Source organism: Protomyctophum parallelum (assembly GCF_964188405.1).
Source record: "Protomyctophum parallelum genome assembly, chromosome: 15".
Lineage (NCBI taxonomy): Eukaryota > Metazoa > Chordata > Actinopteri > Myctophiformes > Myctophidae > Protomyctophum > Protomyctophum parallelum.
In genome coordinates, this window is record NC_139710.1 from 4,663,283 (window position 1) to 4,682,488 (window position 19,206).

The 19,206-nt window shown below is 41.0% G+C and overlaps 1 protein-coding gene across 1 annotated transcript in view; it reads left to right on the forward strand.

Moving 5' to 3' along the window:
• zmat4a (zinc finger, matrin-type 4a) overlaps nt 1–19,206 on the forward strand; it is a 132,895-nt gene that overhangs the window by 89,465 nt on the left and 24,224 nt on the right. Inside the window, exon 5 of the mRNA XM_083784755.1 lies at nt 8,108–8,329. Coding sequence (XP_083640881.1) covers nt 8,108–8,329 — 222 coding nt within the window. The remainder of the gene's footprint in view (nt 1–8,107; nt 8,330–19,206) is intronic.

Sequence of the window (19,206 nt, forward strand, 5' to 3'; positions counted from 1 at the left end):
GTAGCCAGGGCATTTGGCTTACGCACGCACGGTCCGCACGTTTAGAGTAAACGCACGAGAAAAGCCTGGTGTAGCTTGGCCGTCAATCGTTGTACTTCTGAACACATTTGCCTGTGCGTGTTGCACGCCCGACGCGGCGACGCCCGTGCATTCTGTGCTTGCGTGCGCATTTCCCAACTCTCAGTGATTTATCCACACATCGCCCTGTGTGTGTGTGTCGCCCTCCAGCCGAAATTGCGAGTGTGCGCTGAACCCAGACTCACACACTATCCATTCCATGCACATATTAGTCCTATATTTACTACAGTACGCCTGGCAGACAGTGTCGTCGTTAAGCAGCTCAACCCTGCAGCTCAACCCTAGCTGACAGGAGTGATGGTGCTGTGCTGTGCTGTGAGTAAACTGACAACGCTTGGCTTTCTGACATCCCTTTCTCACAATCTACAACAATAGATTTGTTACTAACATTAGGTTGTGGCGAAGTAGAAACGTGGAGAGCAGATAGTGTGTTTTGGACAAACAGGCTAGCATTGGTGTTGGTTTGGGTCAAATGGAGTCTATATGGCTAAAGATAAATGAACACATGAGGTCGGTGGGAGAGGAGTTATTGTGTGTTTTGGACAACAGCATGGTGTTGTTTTGTGTCAGCTGAAGCTTCATGTGTTTGTGTTGGAGCGCCTCAGTGTGGCCGTATAGGTCATGTGCAACCTCTTCCAGAGAGATGGAGACACTAAATCTCAGCTGGAGAAACATGTTTGCATGCATGCATGCATGCATGCTGCCTTGCATGCTGTGTGCTACTGTTGAGTCTGTCACTCACTTTCACTGATTTATGGCATTGTCTTTCTGTTAAAATCCAACTATGTTAATTTAAGAACTCTGGACATATTAGGCCATTGTTTATTAACTGTGCACACGTGTTGCCTATTGCATGTCAGACTGTATGTCTGTCACCCCACAGTCACAATCCTTTAGTAATTAGGCTGTGGAAATATTCACACTACTTTTACAATGCGTTGTCAACACGTGCTGAGTTGACAAAGATTGGCAGATTTTGGAGAAGACTGATAGTTTATCCTTTAGTAATTAGGCTGTGGAAATATTCACACTACTTTTGGATTTGCAGGCCCGGCGCCACCCACGGGGGGTATATAGTTACAGACAAAACAATGGTACATTTCCAGGCATTCAGTTAAATTCCATTGCTTGAAAGGAAGGAAGTAAGGATGCATCTTAATACAGGATGCAGCAGCATCTTAATGATCTCCCATCTAGAACTGGAAAAACAACATTCCTCACCTATAGGCCCATCCTTGGGGCGGGGAGGGATGCTAATGTCATTGTTGCAGTGGTCAGGGTGCTTAAGTGGGCAGCTTAGCTACTGTAACTAGCCTATTCATTTGTTTGTAAAAATGTCAATAATAAAATATATATATTTTTATATTTAGCAATTTTGGAATCCATGTAATAATAACAATAACAATACTACTAATAATGATCATAATAATAACAATAAGCTTCTTTGTAAACTCACTCATTTACAAACAAGCTCACATCAGAACAATAATCCATGTAATAATAACAATAATAACAACAACAACAATAATAACAACACTAATAACAGTACAGTACAGTACAGTACAGTACAGTACAGTGGACAACATTACAGTACAGTGCAATACTAAGGAGTGCAGTACAGTACAATACAATACTAAGGAGTGCAGTACAGTACAAAGGGGTACAGTACAGCACTCGCATCGCCCTCCCGCTATTGCCTTCTTCCCATTTGCCATGCATCGAGGATGCGCTAGGATGAGCGGGCCGCAGGGCCGCGAAATTCTAGTTAACTGAACGTTCAGCTGCTGTTATGAAATCTGGCATGCCTGCTGTCTCCTTGACTTGATGATGATAAAGCAGGGCTTGGATGATTCATCATGTACTGAGGATAAAAAAAAAGAACAAAAAATAAAATCATCTCACACATAAATGCCAAAGAAATTGTAATGCCTCAAAACTAATCCCCTCTAGTGACGTGAGTCTCGGTGACTTCACGTACGTTCTTTAATAAGTCTGCTACAATTCCTCATCAAAAAGTTTACAACAAAATGACATTCTCTCTCTGCCCTACAAAAGAGAGAAAAATTATCACTTCATGCACCGTCCTCCAAAAGTTGGTATTAAAGTCAGGAGTGCACGTTGAAACTTTAATGGTATGGTTATCCGCTGGGACAAAGGCAATGGGAGAGATTTCGCCCCTGATGCGTCTTATCTGTGAGTCTGTCTGGGGCTAATCTCGCAAACCGCTGTACTAATCAGTGCCAGTAGACCAAGGAAGTAACTCCACACTCCACATTTTTTATTGTCTATATTTGTTCAAAACACAAAACACTTTTATATTGATACTGGAAGTCAATGAAGGCTCAGCCTGAAACCTGAGCCAGGTCAATTATGGAGTCATACTGTACGTCATACAGTAGATAGGTGACTGACATCATAGACTGTCAACCCAGCCAGTATGCGCTCCACTGAGCTAAATTATTGTTTTTACCGGTATTTAATATTTTAAACTGTGCTGTTTGCTATATTAATATTCCTTTGGCAGCCAGATGCAAAATCTGCCTGTTAAACCTGTTAAAAGTCTTCTGAGCTAAGTTTTGAACTGTGCCTGCTGGGTAATCATCTATGTATGAGACTGGAATATGAGATAAGACTCTGAGTAGTAGTGTACTTTATGACAATGATGAATCGGGAGCGGGGTACCTCTCATAAGCATATCATCTTTCCAACGCACGCACGCAAGCACACACGCACACTTCAGTCATGTAAATAACTTGACAGTTAATTCTAAGTCACAAAAAGCTTTATTCTTCACTGTACAACTGCCACTCTGTCAAAATAGCTATTCTACACGCTAAAAATGTATTATACATGTTCTGAGTTTGCATATGTGCTATTTCTGGTGTCGTTGACAGTCGTTGACAGATCATAAATGATTACAAATAAAAAAAGATGTGAAATCTTCTTCTTGCAGCAGATGATGAATAGAAAAAGTTTACTTGACGGTACTGTTACGGTATCTCTTTGCTGCTATAGTTTTACATTAATTATTCATTGAATTGATACAATTGCAAGCAATAGGCCAGATAAAATAACAAAGCTGCAATTGCTAACAAACATTAGGGTTAAAATTAGTTATGATGATTTATTTCAGTGATTTCTGTTACATTTGGGGTAAGTCTCACATAGCCAGACAACCAGGGGTCATCACCATGCCGGGTTGGGATCGACATTTTCATCAAACTGCACTGTTATTAGTGTAGCACAGTACAATACAATTGACATCAGAGGATATTATTTATAAATAATTTGTCTGATCCAAATCCTAAATGTACTCCTATGGGTAGATTTTGAAGGTGCGTTTTACCAATGGAAATACATAAATTGGCCTCGCTCTGCGCACATTCGTATTATGAAAGGCATATCGGCCCGTTTTGAACGCACTGGCCCGTGTTGAACGCACACACATTATGGCTTACCACGGTCCTGAATATTTTAGCATTGTGGGAGTGTCCATATGTTAATTATTTTCGCTTTGCGCAATTTGCTATTAAGCCCCTTGACCTAAAGACACTCAGCGCATAACGATTAGACGTGGGTCTGACCACCTCATAAACGCAAAAAGCACTGTTTGATTTGACACTTGAGCGGCTCTGAGAGGCTGCTAGAGTGTTGCCATGTCTGTTTATTATAAGCGGCTTCTTTTTCTGTAAAGTTGCTTGTAAATATTGGTAGTTGTACTATTTTGTGGTTGCTTTTCTTGTTTCTAAAGTGGTTATTTGGGCTTTTCTCCTAATGTTGTTTAAACCAGTGATCCTCACACAGCACATTCCGATGTCAATGATCCCCAGATGAATGCATTTGCCCAACTAAGGACAGCTAATCCAAAAATTAAATAAAAAGATTACTTTTGAAAATAGCAGATCTATACCAGCTCACAATGCATCACATTCATTCATTAAAACTATGAACTCTGACTGCAGGGGGATATATAATGATCATTATAACAATGTGCAAGAACATATTTAAAAAGAAGGAAGAACTTTATATTTGTGGACAATCAAAATATGTTTTTATTTTAATGTGGTGTCATTCAAATTAATCTGGATATGGCAGACTCACTATTTAGAAAATAAAAACATGGCACTTCATTTAAAATAGGTTACAGACGCCTGTTATATGCGCTTATTTTTATAGACCTATTTACTTGTTTCTATGAGACATGGCAGTTTTGCGTCTTTTAAAAAAAAATGTTGAGATTAGAAACGGCCATAATTCTTTCATTTCTCAACCTTAAAAATAAATAAAAACATCTCCATAATCCGTGGGAAATGTGCTTTCATATGCTGTATCACACCCGATTCAAGTCTTCTTCAATAAAATGCTACGAGCGAACTCAGCGAAGACCATACCATCGGGGCCACAGCATTACGCAGCACGCATTCAACTCATTCCTTCGTCGTGACTTGAATGAAATAAAATATAATAAACGTTATTTTACTGGTGTTTTTCAATAGAAACAAATAAAGAGCGTGTGTAGGCTACTGTGTGCAAGTGCAACAGTGCATATACATGCATGCACTAGGCTATATTTCTTCCGTGTCGGGATGGTGATTGAGCTCTTCAAGTTCACAGCCCGTTTGGTCTTTCATAAAAAAACGTTGATATTAGCCTATAAACACTCATGGTTCTCTCATTTCTCAACCGTTTTATTAAATGTAAAAATCTCCATATTCCTTAAGAATCTTGCTTTCATTCGCTGTATGGTACATGGTTCTATCGTTATCGAATTAATTAATTACGCATGGATTGCAAATTTGCCAATATGCTGCTATCTACTCGCAATTCCATTCCGATCTGAAAGGTGGGTCTGTTCTTTTGAGGCATAAAGGTGACAGCATGCAGTGCAATAGGAATAATTAACCCAAATGTGACAAAGGCATGTCATGTCTTCTATGGTGCCAGCCTGAAGAAATGTCATACCACGATCCCCAAAGTGCGCATTCCGTATGTGACATCAGCTGACTGGTAAAGAGAATAGTACGGACATGTTGATTGGGTACGTCTCAAACACGCCTTAAACACACCCATGACTAATTCAAGGCCGTTTTGCGCACTCCGCGGGGTGTCAAAAGCGCTTCTTAACATGCCCAAAATTGCAATATGACATACTACACGCCCCCAGATCATAATACTGTAATTAGATTAGTAATATAGAAGTAAGTAAAATAGAAGTCCTAAATCGACCCCCTAGTGTTCTATAGTGCCCATGCCAATGTCATATCACATTTTCTTTTACAAAATGGTATAAAGTATACTTGAGTAAAAGTGTTATTTGAAAGTGAATCACATTTTAGGGTCGGGCTGCTGGGCTACTACATTAACTACAGTTCAATTAGTCTTCACTGAACTCGGGAAGAAGCTGTTCCACATCTTGCTTGTTCTGGCCTTAATGCTCCTGTGCCTCTTCCCCAAGGGTAGGAGGGCAAACAGGAGGAGGTGTGGCCACATTCTGACCTCTTTGAGCTGCTCTTATCACCTGACAGAGGGGAGTTTCCAGCTACACACGGGGAGGCAGTATATTAGAGACTAGGATTACTACATGTTTTTTTGTGAGGGTACCGGGGACATGGGGAGAACATGCAAACTCCACAAAGAAAGGCCATGCTCTGCTCTGTGTCACCCTTGGTCTGTGTACAGTAGTATGAGAGCTATGTGATCAGAGTAGACAATGTTAGGGAGCGCCCCTCAAAAAGTATTGGGAAGTGCCGTCTGCTGCTCGTTGATTTTATTGTAAAGTTGACTCATAGCTTCCTTCACATTAGCTTCTGGTGGTAGTATAGATAGTCTGCTCAGATATCGCCTACCCAGTGTGACTGCCTGCCAGGTCGGACCTGAACCATGCCAGGAACAATTATGCCCATCATGCTTGGAGAGCCATCTGAACCCTACGTACATAGGATACTTGGTATCCCTTATTTATTGAGGTGTGTCCTTTCTTTTTGGCGATGTGGTGTGTAGTGTATACCGCATGACACTTTCTTTCAGCTATTTGTTAAACAAAAGTAAACAAAATCCCAGCTTGTGACCTAACATAATTAAAGTTGTGGCTGGTAGCCATTAGTCTCTTCTTTTACACACTGGAAGGTTGAACTTTACACTGACACATAATAATTTGCTTTTGTGAAACAGATCTGGGTAGTCTCAGGGTTTCGTGTGAGCACTGTAAATGTCACAGCGGCAATTAAAAATGTCAGCAAGGTGGCCTTTCTGAATTATTTAGTGCATGGTTGGCAGAAAAAATTAATCAGAAAAGAGTGAATAAGGTTAGCACAATTCAGGCATGGCTAGAATCATACCAAAACATTTCGAAGGGGTATTCTTTGTGGATGCAGCTAAAAACACGTAGGGTTAGTGTAGCTTAATTATTTGGTTATTACAATTAGAAATACAATAGGCTGCCCTCATTGCATTACTAAATAATTTATGTGAAAACCATTTAAAGACATTTAAAACGGCACAATGTTAGATATCAAATATCTGATGGAAAATTCCCTTTCATACTACAGTATAGTTCTGCAGTGGTGACTGTTGTTCACCACTGCAAAAAGACAGAATGACAGAATGAAAATGGTTTGACATCTTTCTTGATTAAATAAAGGTAAGACACACAGATGTGCATGAATGAACCAATAAAATATATTTTTAAATAAACTTGTAATATTTATCATATAACCATCTACTGTACATGCCATTTCTTAATGCTGGAGATAGAGAGCAACAGTTGTTCAGCAAGCACGCAGCAAAAAGTAGAACGTTGACAACAGTGTACTGTACAAAGTTACAAACCCTACTGTTCCAATGTCAATTTCTGAATGACTTAATGAGTTGCAGATATGCTTTGCTTGAAGATTAAAATGCTGACAGTTCATTTCGCCTACACGGCAACTCCCCAACATCATGTGCTGTTAACTAGTGCAGCTTACTGCGAAATGTTGCCATGTTCACCAACTTGCACATGATGTGGAGGAGATGTCGAATAACACCGGTTGGAACAGCCAGCGAGCGGACAAACTGCTTACAAAATTGCGCACGTAACAGTTCTGATATGTAGCGTTGTCACCTGTCATAACGGGACTAGGGGCGCAAACCAACTAACTAATGAATATACTGTAACTAATGAGGAGAGGAATGTCTCCATTTCGTGTCTGTGTTGTCAGTCCAATATGCAATTTGAACATCCAACTTCCTGTATATAATTTGTATGTACAAGGCTTCTGACAATCATATACCGGAGCTATATTCCAGGAACGGGCGTAAAGCAGCTTGCAGATCTCAACCAGTAAAAACAGTGTGGAGTGGGAACAAACACGGCTGCAAATACCCGCTCATATAGAGACAGATGGAGCTAACTAATATTTGAGGACTGGAAGTAATCGCAGCACAACGCGTTGTCCCTCATGGCATGGCAGGACATTCTGATAGAAACATGCCTTTTTATCACTTGTTCTTGCTCGCTTCGCTCTACTGTACATCTACTGTACATCAACTGTACATCAACTCGTCAAGATGAGGTGTGGGTTGAGAGCCTGATTATCTATTACTAGTGATTAACATGATGGCTCCGTTTTTGTTGGGGTGTGTGATTCAGTCATATGCTTTTTTTTTGGGGGGGGGGGGTAATGGCAGTATACAGATACACACATGAAGGGACAAGTCATCAGCCACGAGACAAGCATGCACATTGCTCACCATTCCATTTTGACGCCTAGACTTTAGGTTTTCTTCCCAGGTCATGAAATGGAGACAATGGCTTGTAATTCATGGCAGATGTTCTTCCTTGTCAAAAAACATTCTTGTCATTGTCATTTTGAATGGTCAAAGTTACCGTGACAATTTATAATTGTGAAAAGTTTCATAGCAAAATGAGATAAGATAATATAATATAATATAGTTTGGAACACAGCTCTTTTATGTGTTACTTGAATGGCCCAATGTCCCCTCTCTTGTCTTCTCTTGTGCCCACATAGTATCCTTTGTTATCTTTCAGAGGTGTCGCCCAGTCCTGTGAAAACCTCCCCGGAAACCACACCCGTGATCTCTCTACGACAGCGCCGCGACTCGGACCGCTACTGCCAGCTATGCAACGCCTGGTTTAACAACCCCGGCATGGCTCAGCAACACTACGACGGCAAGAAGCACAAGAAGAACGCCGCTAGAGCTGACCTTCTAGAGCAGCTGGGCAAAACCCTGGACATGGGCGAGATAAAAGGTAATCGCTGAACAAATGGCTGACCAATGGTTGTCCTCCATGGTCTCTTTCTCAACATTATAACTGTATAGTTATAACTATAACAATAAAGGAGGGCGTAGAATTGTCCGGTCTTCTTTTTATCAAATGCATAAAGAATCCAATCACAGTGTGGTCTTGTTGTCCAATCTTTAGCTATCGAATTGTCAATATTGATACTAGTGGCGAGCAAAATGACACTATCCAACCCAGGTCAAAGATAGGAAAGTCTCCACCTACGTAGATGCTCTGCGGCACGACAGATGAGTTGAGCTCAAGACCCTGATGCTACTCATTACTTGCGCAAGCAGAGCGTGCAAGTAATGTTATCAGTCAGGTGCTACGATGCGTATGTCCCTTAGCAGCATATGATATGACGTCATATGCTGGCACGGGACATACGGAAGCAGACCGTGCAGGTATGTTTTCCGTCATGCTACGAAGCGTATGTCCCTTGACGTGATGAAGATATGTACCAATGCCAGGGTATAATTGGTTTACGATGGTGACGTAATGATGATATGTTTCAGTGTCGGGTGGATTCACCAAACCACAATGTAGTTAGACACACCTATGTTACATGAGTGGTGTTAAATAACAGATATGTGTTGAACAGGTCTGTCTTTTACCTTTTAGACCTGGAAGTTGGAACACCTATACGTTGTTATACCTATACCTTTAAATGCAGAGTTCATATCTCACATCTCCTGACCACCCCTCACATTTGACTGTTGAGTTGCAGGGAACCGTATGATTGGCCAATGGTTGGCAAATTAGTATTTTGAATTCAGAGCCGATGGCAAATGTTGCAATGTAGCAGCTAAAGCTATGCTTTGCTCCAGTGTTTTATGTCCATGTGCAGGTGTGGGTACAGTATTATCTGATAGGCTGCTAATTTGAGCCTGTGCACTGCTGAATGCCAACCAAACTGTACTTGTCAGCTTGACTGCCAGCTGAATGCCTAAGAGGCTGAGCATCTCTGAGTGGCCACAGTCTCTGTGAGCATGTCACAGGCTGTTAATTTTAGAGAGGAGGGTGGTGTGCTCAATTATTGTTTCCTAGTCACAATAATGTCAATAACGATTACAGAAAACTACTCCAGTCGGCAGATGTTCTTGGTATAACAGCAGCAGCAGAAGGAAGCCCTGAGGTGCTCTAAAGGGCAACAGTGCGTGAGCAAGGCGGAATGGATTAGATAACTCCTTACAGCTGATTGGACGCCGGACACTAATGTCAATCTCTTTATTGGTTCTTCGAGGGCTCAGGCAACAGAAGACAATTTTGGTAGTTTCAGCCTACCCTGTTGGTTACTTTGATTTGTGTGCATGGGGATTGTCATTATTGATGCTTCCATCCTGATCACATTGTACCATGAGTGAAAGGGTGAGAATCTCGGTTAGAAACAGTTAAATACGCATATAGCAACCTTAATTCTTACGAGTTGTGTCCTAGGCTAACACACACACACACACACACACACACACACACACACACACACACACACACACACACACACACACACACACACACACACGTGTAACCTAATTCCTTTCATTTAGTATTAGTAGTGATGTATTAGTAATTAACCCATTCTGACCGGGCACCCATTTTGGTGTCAGCATCATGTTATGCTTTAGCTATTTAAAAATAGCAGATCTACAAGCTCATATCGCGCCACCGAGTGGCGCGATACGAGCTTGTAGGTCTGCTATTTTTGTAAAAATCGAAGAACGACTGACATTTTTAGAATCTGATCTCGGGTCAGAATGGGTTCATCAGACCAGTGTGTGTCCAGTGGAAAACCTCGTATGAATCTGATCTCAGGTCAGAATGGGTTAATGACTTCACTTGTCAACACTGGAGATGTGTTGACTTCAGTTTTGTTTGAGCGAGGCAAACATACAGTAATAGTTTGCACTGTACAGTATGTCAAAATGAAGGTGCATTCAAATACCTCTCAAAGGTATCCACACCTCCGTAGCACACAATGCATTTTAGGCAGTTTAGTTGGCACAGAGAGACTGATAGGCCGACATCAATGCGGAGATGGAAATGTCAGCGTGCTAGCCGCATCATTCAGCATTTATGTACTAATGAGTGCATGTCTCTGGCAATGAGCAATGCATAATTAAGTAGCAAATCATCCTGAAAGGGAAAAACTAGCATTTGCTATCATGTGAAAAAAGGGAATGGAGCTATAGCAGGCACACAACCAGGCTGATAGTTGGGCAGGGCAGGAAGAGGATTGCTTACTGTAGTTCACAGGGACACAAGTAAGCTGGCAAGGCCCATTCTTCATCACAAAAGATGCTACCTGAGACAGCAACACCTACCCGATTCCATTATATCTCTCTCCGCCTAAGGGCCGATTCATACTCCTATTTTACCGCTGTTTCGGCGCTGTAGTGCCGAAATGATTTCGGCTCGTCAGAAATTTTCAGTAGCACCGAAGAGCCGAATTTAGGACGGTCCCCGCCCCCCCCGAACCTCAAATGACGTCACATTGTAGGCTCTACAGAGCCGAACCGACTTTTATTCGGCTCTAAAATAAGAGTATGAATCGGCCCTAATTCCGTCTTCTTTTTTCAGAGGACATTCGTGTGCTAGCTACAAATTGCACTCTGTGGAGTGTATACCACAACCAATGCTATGTATTTTCTCTCTCTGTTTCTGCCACATCTTCAGCATTTGCTATAGGCTAAATTAAGGCTGTTTCCTTGACAAGTTGCTACAGTATGTAGACATTGCCTCGTTCTTGTCTCTTTGAGAGGATTTACCTCTAGTCCTCCTTTGTATACCCGTGTGAACCCGAGCTCCCATTTGGTGCATCCGACAGTTTCTCAACAGTTCTAATGCAGATAGCCCTAATGCACCTTGACATTCCATTCAGAAGCTAAGAAGCTAAGTGTTCTAGACTACTATACACTTTTTTCCATGGTCACACTCGATGTAACTTGTTCAACTTCTCACACTGATTCCTAATGGTAAACAGTAGGATACATCTCAAATTTAGAAGCCTGTCATTAAATCTGTAGATTAATCAGGGATGCGCTTTTTGCTTTTCAGCTTCCTTTTGTGCTGTTAATAAGCAAAGTCAAATATATATTGATTCTCTGTCCTCATGGAATCGATTTAGATATCATCATCATCATCATCATCCTATAATTCTAACTCTGTCTGTCTGTCTGTCTGTGTGTCAGAGCCGTAGTGTCAGAGCCGTAGCTCCTCATTGCCTGCACCAATCGCTCCCATATGAATATGGACGGGCGTAACGAAGCCCTTTTTTTGATTTGACACATTAATGATTATTAATGAATTCATTAGTGAATTAAAAACGCACCGGGCGCAGTACCCCCCACGGCCACAAGGGGGGGGGGGGCAAATATCTCACAACGGGTAAGGTCTAGTACAGTATAATACATTGAAAGGGAAGTTGAGTGCCATCTCAATCCATTCCCTTCTCTTGCCTGACACCACTGTCCTGCACACTTCTAAACGAAAATATGCAGCCTGCCTCCCATGATTGCCAGGTGATTGAAAGGCTCTGACCTATGGAGGAGGAGGTGATACTGTTTGCCAGGAGCCTGTACTCTATTGTGTGCACAACACACTGCAGCCACATTAAGTTGTTGTCAAGTTGATGGAGAGAGTGCAAGGACAGTTTATTTGTATTGCACATCTCATTGATCCCAAAAGGCAATTCAAAGTGTTTTACATAAAACATTAAGGCAACAGAAAAATATAATAATAAGTTACAGTACCGAAGAAATGATAACAAATTTAAAAGGCAGTGGCCAACAGAAAGGTCCTTGCAAGTTGTCTGGGAGATTGTTTACAATTTAGGCATTTAGCAGAGTAAACAGACGCTCTTAATCCAGAGTGATTTATATTAAGCAAGAACACCACATCATTGTTCAACATATATAACACTGAACACGCAAAATAGTAAAAAAGGAATAGACAAATAATGCAGGAGGAAGAGAATGGAGAACAAAGAGATAGCAGGGAAACACAGAAAAGAGAAAATTGTAGAAACAATAGAGATCGGCAGAGAGACAACCCACATGCAGCAAACCACTTAAACCCTTTTAGGTTTATAGTAAACTGAACCGGGGTTGGCTTTGTACTCTGGACTGCTGTTTATTGTCATTATTATTATTTTTATTATAGGCTACTTCATTTTACTTTGTGGAAATAGCCGATCTACAAGCTACTATACAAAACGTACAAAAATAACAAATCTACAAGCTCAAAACATATTGCGATGCTATGCATTGTGAGCTTGTAGATAACCTATTTTCACTTTTATTCAAAATTGTTCATTAATCATTATCGAGGCAAAAGTCTGAAAGAAATCGTCATATTGATTTAACCCTCTAACACCCGCATTCATTTCTACTTGCAACCTTACTACTACTTTGTACTACTAGGACTAAGACTAAAAAAAATGTGAAAAAAATAAAAATAAAAAGTTTGATGAAAAATTTATAATAATTATATAATAATTATATAATAATATAATAAATTAATAATTTACATTTTGGGGATATCTTTCACAATAATGAATAAAACATGTTATAGACATTCTAATGATCACAAAAAAACATATATTACAATTATTTTACATACTTTTATTAGGGTAAAGGTCAAAAGTCTTAGGTTAAAAAATGTCCAGACATTTTTTATTTGTGTGAATTTCAGCCTCTGTGGGGGGTATTTATATGCAAATATCATGACCAATGGCATTGAAATGGCATCGCAATGAACATCACTGATGACGTTTAGGTGAAAAAAGAACAGAATTCTTTTTAAATAATTTAGTAATAAAATAAAATAAAAATGTTGCTAAAAAGCAACGCTGGGTCTTAGAGGGTTAAAGCCAGCCCTATTTCCCTACTGATCACAGAATACCTGATGCTCTGTATCTTGGTGTTTTTTTGTGATGGAGGTCCTTAAATGTTTAATAACCGCCTGTATACCTGTATATATAGTTCTTCTGATAGTAAGAATAGCCGGCTCTAAGTACTGTAGGCTTATGTAAAATGAATGGGCAGTATGTGTTTACATTGTTTGGACTTGCTGTAAGAATGGACTGTAACCTCACACAAAGGATCCTATTTCATTCTGGGAGAGCATGCCTTTTACTGCATATAGTAGTGTACTATAATTGTAGTTCATGTTATGGTCAACCAATAAAAGTTGCCCGGGACTCTGGGAGACCCTATACCCGCCAAGGACAAGTCATTAGTGCTAGATTCTATTCATTCTTTAAAACCCTATACCCGCCAATTGATATATCAGTGTGTACTAGTTGAAAATGAATGTTTCGCAGTTAACAGTTTTATTTTGCCTATTTAAAACATGGTAGTCCCAAGTGTTTGACTGGTACAACTGGTGTGTGTGTGTGTGTGTGTGTGTGTGTGTGTGTGTGTGTGTGTGTGTGTGTGTGTGTGTGTGTGTGTGTGTGTGCGTGTGCATGCGTGCTGACCGTTCAGTCCTGCCCAAGACTGTACATTAAAAGATCAGCGGCAGGAGGGGTCAGAGTTTCATTTGGGTGAACTTTGAGGGCAGCAGCAGACAGTGCCAGGGTGCAGTTAGAGATTAGGTATCTTGCTCAATGGCACCTTGGCCCAGGAGATGAACTGGCATCTCTGCAGCAAGTTACCAGTCTCCACTCTCTATAATATGTGACCAGTGCCAACAAAACATGCCTCATGTCGCCTTTTCCATTTTTCAGATTTTTACAGATTATTAAAGTACAGAATGTAAGCTTTCATATGATGTATCATTCAATGAAATTGGACAATAATTGAAGGAGATATAACCATTTTAAAATGACTGGGGCCTTTCACCCAAAGCTGAGAAAAGCCCTTTTCAATATTCACAACATTTTATCACCTTAGAGCTGGACAGAAGTGGGTGTGACAATGGGAGGGACAAGAGACAATAGGACGTTTTAGCTGTCAACAGTGCAACACTAGAAACACTGACATGTTTAAGCCAGTAGAACAAACAATGCAATTTGTAAGGTGCCCCAATAAACCCTTTTGAAAGTACTAAGTATTAAATACTAAGTATAAGTATTCAAGTATTAAATATTAAGTTAAGTGTTCAATTTAACTTATACACTACCTGGTTGTAAATAGCTGCAGTACACCATTTTATGCAGGTCTACTTTAAGCAATCAAAGTCAGACAATTGACCCAGTATTTTAAATAAATAAAATCGACGCATCAGGCTATGATGTTGTGCGCTTGTAGATTTGCTATTTTAATAAACAGATCTGTCCACATGCAGTCACAATGCCTGGTTTCATTTATAGTAATTCCTGTGCATTCGATGGGTGGATTCATACTACATCGGGTGTCTATTTAGTGTGCAAGGCTTACATCCGGTCTAAAGCCCACCCACTGTATGCCCTGATTTATATACACAATACATACACGATCCGTATCCTCCCCTCACCGGATGTTGAATTAACAGTACTAACGGCCGTATTTGAAAAGACGTAGCTCTTTGCTGGGTGCGCGAGGAAAAAAATTAAGCTATTTTCCGACATTTCCTTTTCAATTGATACCGTTTCTTAGAGACGGCCTACACAAACGTTCTATATACCAAATGAAAGCCTGCATTTCATAGTTTACATAGTATATAACCTTTTTTTAAATGAGCAAGAAATGAGCGAGTTGTGATTAAAAGAAAAGACGTGTGATCTCTTTGCTCTTTAACACACGACACAAACGGCTAACTAGGCTAGCTAGCTTCTAGCCTGTTGTTTGTTGGTGAAAGACTCCAAGCTGGGAAGTGTATTTCAGCGAGTAGCTATACGTGGTTTTGTTTATTTTCTGTAAAGTCTAACCCAAATGCCCAGAATACTTCTGTGTTTACAAACACAAGCACGCTAATGGGCGGTGATCAGAGCGTGAAACCTGAGGACAAAGAGATTACAGGACCAATCGTAACCAACATGCAAATCTCGGAACTGCGCTCTTCTGCCTCCAGAAACTTGTTAAAAAACAAGCCCACTTTGACGTATAAATGTATACATTTCATTTGCCCAAATGAACAATCTGTTTGAATGAAAACCTTCTTCAACATTCAAACTGTATTAATATGAAAAAAAAAGAAAATCACATAAAAAAAAAAAACGAGTTTATTTATTGATTTAAGGCATGTTCATTCTGGCGACATGAGGCATATTCTGCTGGCACTGGTCACATATGGTCCATGCTGGACTTGAACCGCTTCTAGTCCCTACAAACTGAGCTACTGTCACTCCCAAACGTTGCCAAGAATTGCTACATTAGGCATCACCATCACCATCATCATCATGCAATCATCATGGACTCCACACTGACAGCCTTGGCTATGGTCAAAATATGACCGTCAGCCCAACACATTATGTATTTCCAGGTGCAATGCATCAGTTAATTGAAGTGACATTAAGGTGACATTCACACCAGAAAGCTTTACTGCGATTAAAATGAATCCTGCCGCGTATTGTCAGAAAATGTGCTTCGTTTGGCAGGTGTGAAGGCTCATTCGAATCCTAATGCGCATCAAAGAACCGCATTCTACTCCGCATTCTACTCCGCCAAAAAAACGGGGGTTTCGATTCTCTTCCAATCGCACTTGATTTCGATTCGGTGCAGGTGGGAATGCAATCCCTAGCAAATAAAGGAAATGAAGCAAACTATGTGGCGGATAAAGAGCTGCACAGTTGGAGGCGGAGAAGGGATATTCATTTTACACAGTACAAAGATGTCCCGTTAGGTTACCATGTGACGTGGTCAAATAAGGAGACCGAAGCCCTCATCGAAATATGAGGACGAGCACATCAATCTATTGCTTAAGGAAACATAAAAAACACTGCAGTGTACAGAATATTCTGTCTGTCTGTCGTGCGTGTAGAGCTCTACAGAATTTAGGAAATGAATATGTAACATACATGTTTATTATTTATTGCTGTCGCTAATGCAGTATTGTTTAGCTTGAGCTTTTATTTTGTCACTGTCATGGTCCTGCCTACTGGTACCGATTTGTGCCAATGTGTTATCAGTGCGAGGGGGTTGGCATATTGTAAGCCAATGGTATAACCTTTTTTTGGGAAAGAAAGAGGACATACGAAACGGGATATCCTTGTTAGAGAGAAGAGGGACAGAGGGTTTGGTGTACCGTATGGCATGAGTGTTTTGCTCGTAAAACAAAAAAAAATCACTTTCTTTATTAAAACCAGAACGGACGGGTTTCCCGGAGTTTATTTACAGTGACAATGAGTTGTGAACATTGACTGAACAGTACCATCTAGGCTTGCCTGGTGGAGACGTAACTTCTGTTTCGTGGAATAAACACATACACGTGATTTGTTCATTCACTCCCAAGCGCCGTGGAGCCCTCGTGATCTTGGCCGTGACTCGTAAGGAAGCGTGAGTAACAGGAAGAGGACATCAGACACGATCTGGTTCGTTTTGTCTAAGGAGTTTGGTTGTTGTTTTTTTGTGCACCAACGTATGGGCCCCAACGTCTAGAAAATCCAAGCGCTTGGTATTATTTCCCTTGAACATTTCTGAGTGAACTGTGACTGTTTGTTTATTTTGTTTAACTTTAAGGTTTTTGTTTAATACTGCATATTGACTGACACCGTGACCACACACACACACACACACACACACACACACACACACACACACACACACACACACACACACACACACACACACACACACACACACACACACACACACACACACACACACACACACACACACACACACAGTAATTATTTACTGAATATTTACGGGATACAATTTTATTTCTGGTTTAAAAGGTAAAGTGAACAGGTTCAATGTTCTTGTTTTGTTTTTTTTCTTTCAAGGTGATCAAACTTTATATTCAACTGTTTATGAAACCATATGGTTAGCCTGTCAAAGTAATTGCTTTTTGCATATGTTTTACACATCCACACCTGCACGCTCGGCTCATCTATCTCCATCTCTACACACAAGCACCCACTCACGCACAACACACAGGATAAATCCCTGTTGTTATTCTGCTTATATGGTTGCCCTGAGCGTGTTATTGACTATACGGAAATTGTCATTTCTGGTACTGCTACTAACTATTCACATTTGCTGGGGAATACAAGAAAAGCTTATAGTTTATGAGTTAGTAATCTCCAGTGGAGGCACTGCACCATTTAAGTACTGTGTTAATGTTACCAACACAAGCCTGCCTTATTACTGGTGAATTAGGTGAGTCAGCCAGTTCAACGCCAACAGCTGAGAACTCAGGATTCTGTTCCCATTCTGAACGGGCACCCATTTTGGTGTTGGCATCATGTCGTGCTTTAGTTATTGAAAAATAGCAGATCTACAAGCTCATATCACGCCACCGAGTGGCGCGATACGAGCTTGTAGGTCTGCTATTTTTGAAAAAAAATCGAAGAGCGACTGACATTTTTAGAATCTGATCTCAGGTCAGAATGGGTTCATCAGACCAGCGTGTGTCCGGCGGAAACCTCGTATGAATCTGATCTCAGGTCAGAATGGGTTAAGACAATATGGCCCTTACACACTGAGGAAAGGGTTACATGCGTAAACATGGAGGGCTGTCACTGTGTGCGGGGATCTGAGTGGAGACTTTCTTCATCTTGTTTAAATATAAATACTTCAAAATTAAAACATGTTTAGCTCAGCATGATTTATAAACTGTAGGCATATAGCTAACATGGCATATGCATAATAATTGTAGGCTATATGGCGACCGGATGATCATCATTGGGACTCTGGGAGTAGCTGTTGTAAACTTCGGATCTGCAGTGCCTCGACTCCCGTCTCCCGTCTCCACAGTGCCTCGTTCATGTGCCCAAAAGAACAGTGGCTGGCACACACACACACACACACACACACACACACACACACAGAGTCCCCGACGAAACACTGCACCCGTTACCCTCACTTTACATCAAAAGTCCTAAGTATATCTTTTTAACACCATAGCTTGCCTTTCACTGTGTATTTTATGAATTGAACAAATTGATAAAATTCCCTACTTCGTTTCCTGCAAATTAAATATGCAAGAATCGCAACTTCTCCGCCCATTTGCATCGAGTCTACCGAAGTATTAGGTGAGAAATGAGAATGTGACCTAAGGCCCTTTCCCAATTACCCCCTCCTCCATGGCCCTTAGCCCCTCCCCTTGCTGATGCGCGTTCACGTGAGGAGGAAGGGTTATCTCATTTCTGTTTGGAGCTAGGGGTAGGGACGAGGGCGAGGGGTAGAATCCCCTTCGTTTGAAGGGATGTCGCGACGGGACTTAAAACGGAGCAACATCACAGAGGGCGAAAGGCGGACGAGGTAAGAAGCCTTTTTTGTCCTTTATGGAGAAATATGATAATAACCAATATTATTTGAATGTATTAACAATCTAACCTGACGCTGCCAGATCCAAGAAGCTTGCTACACAAATTTGTTTCACAGCTTATTGGGATCTGGCATCGCGGAAGCAAATTCGATGACGGGGCTGTTCCTTTTTTTCAAGATACTTGGTAGATGATGTCTATCACCGTGTGGGCGTGCAAACACAACCAATCATATTGACGTGTCTATATAGCTTCACATCCGGTTTCGCACATATCCCGCCCTTAGCTCACGCTGATTGGTTCGGTACGGAACGGATTTGTGTCAGCTCAACTCCCTGAGAGATCCCAGATGAGTGCTGTGTTGGGGAACATGGTTACCCAATACCGCCCCCATCTGGCAGCGTCAGGTTATTAACAATCTGCATCGCCAAAAATATCGCAATCTCGAGCAAAGGTTAACGTTACCTCACGTGAACTAACGATATGCTACGGCGTTGCA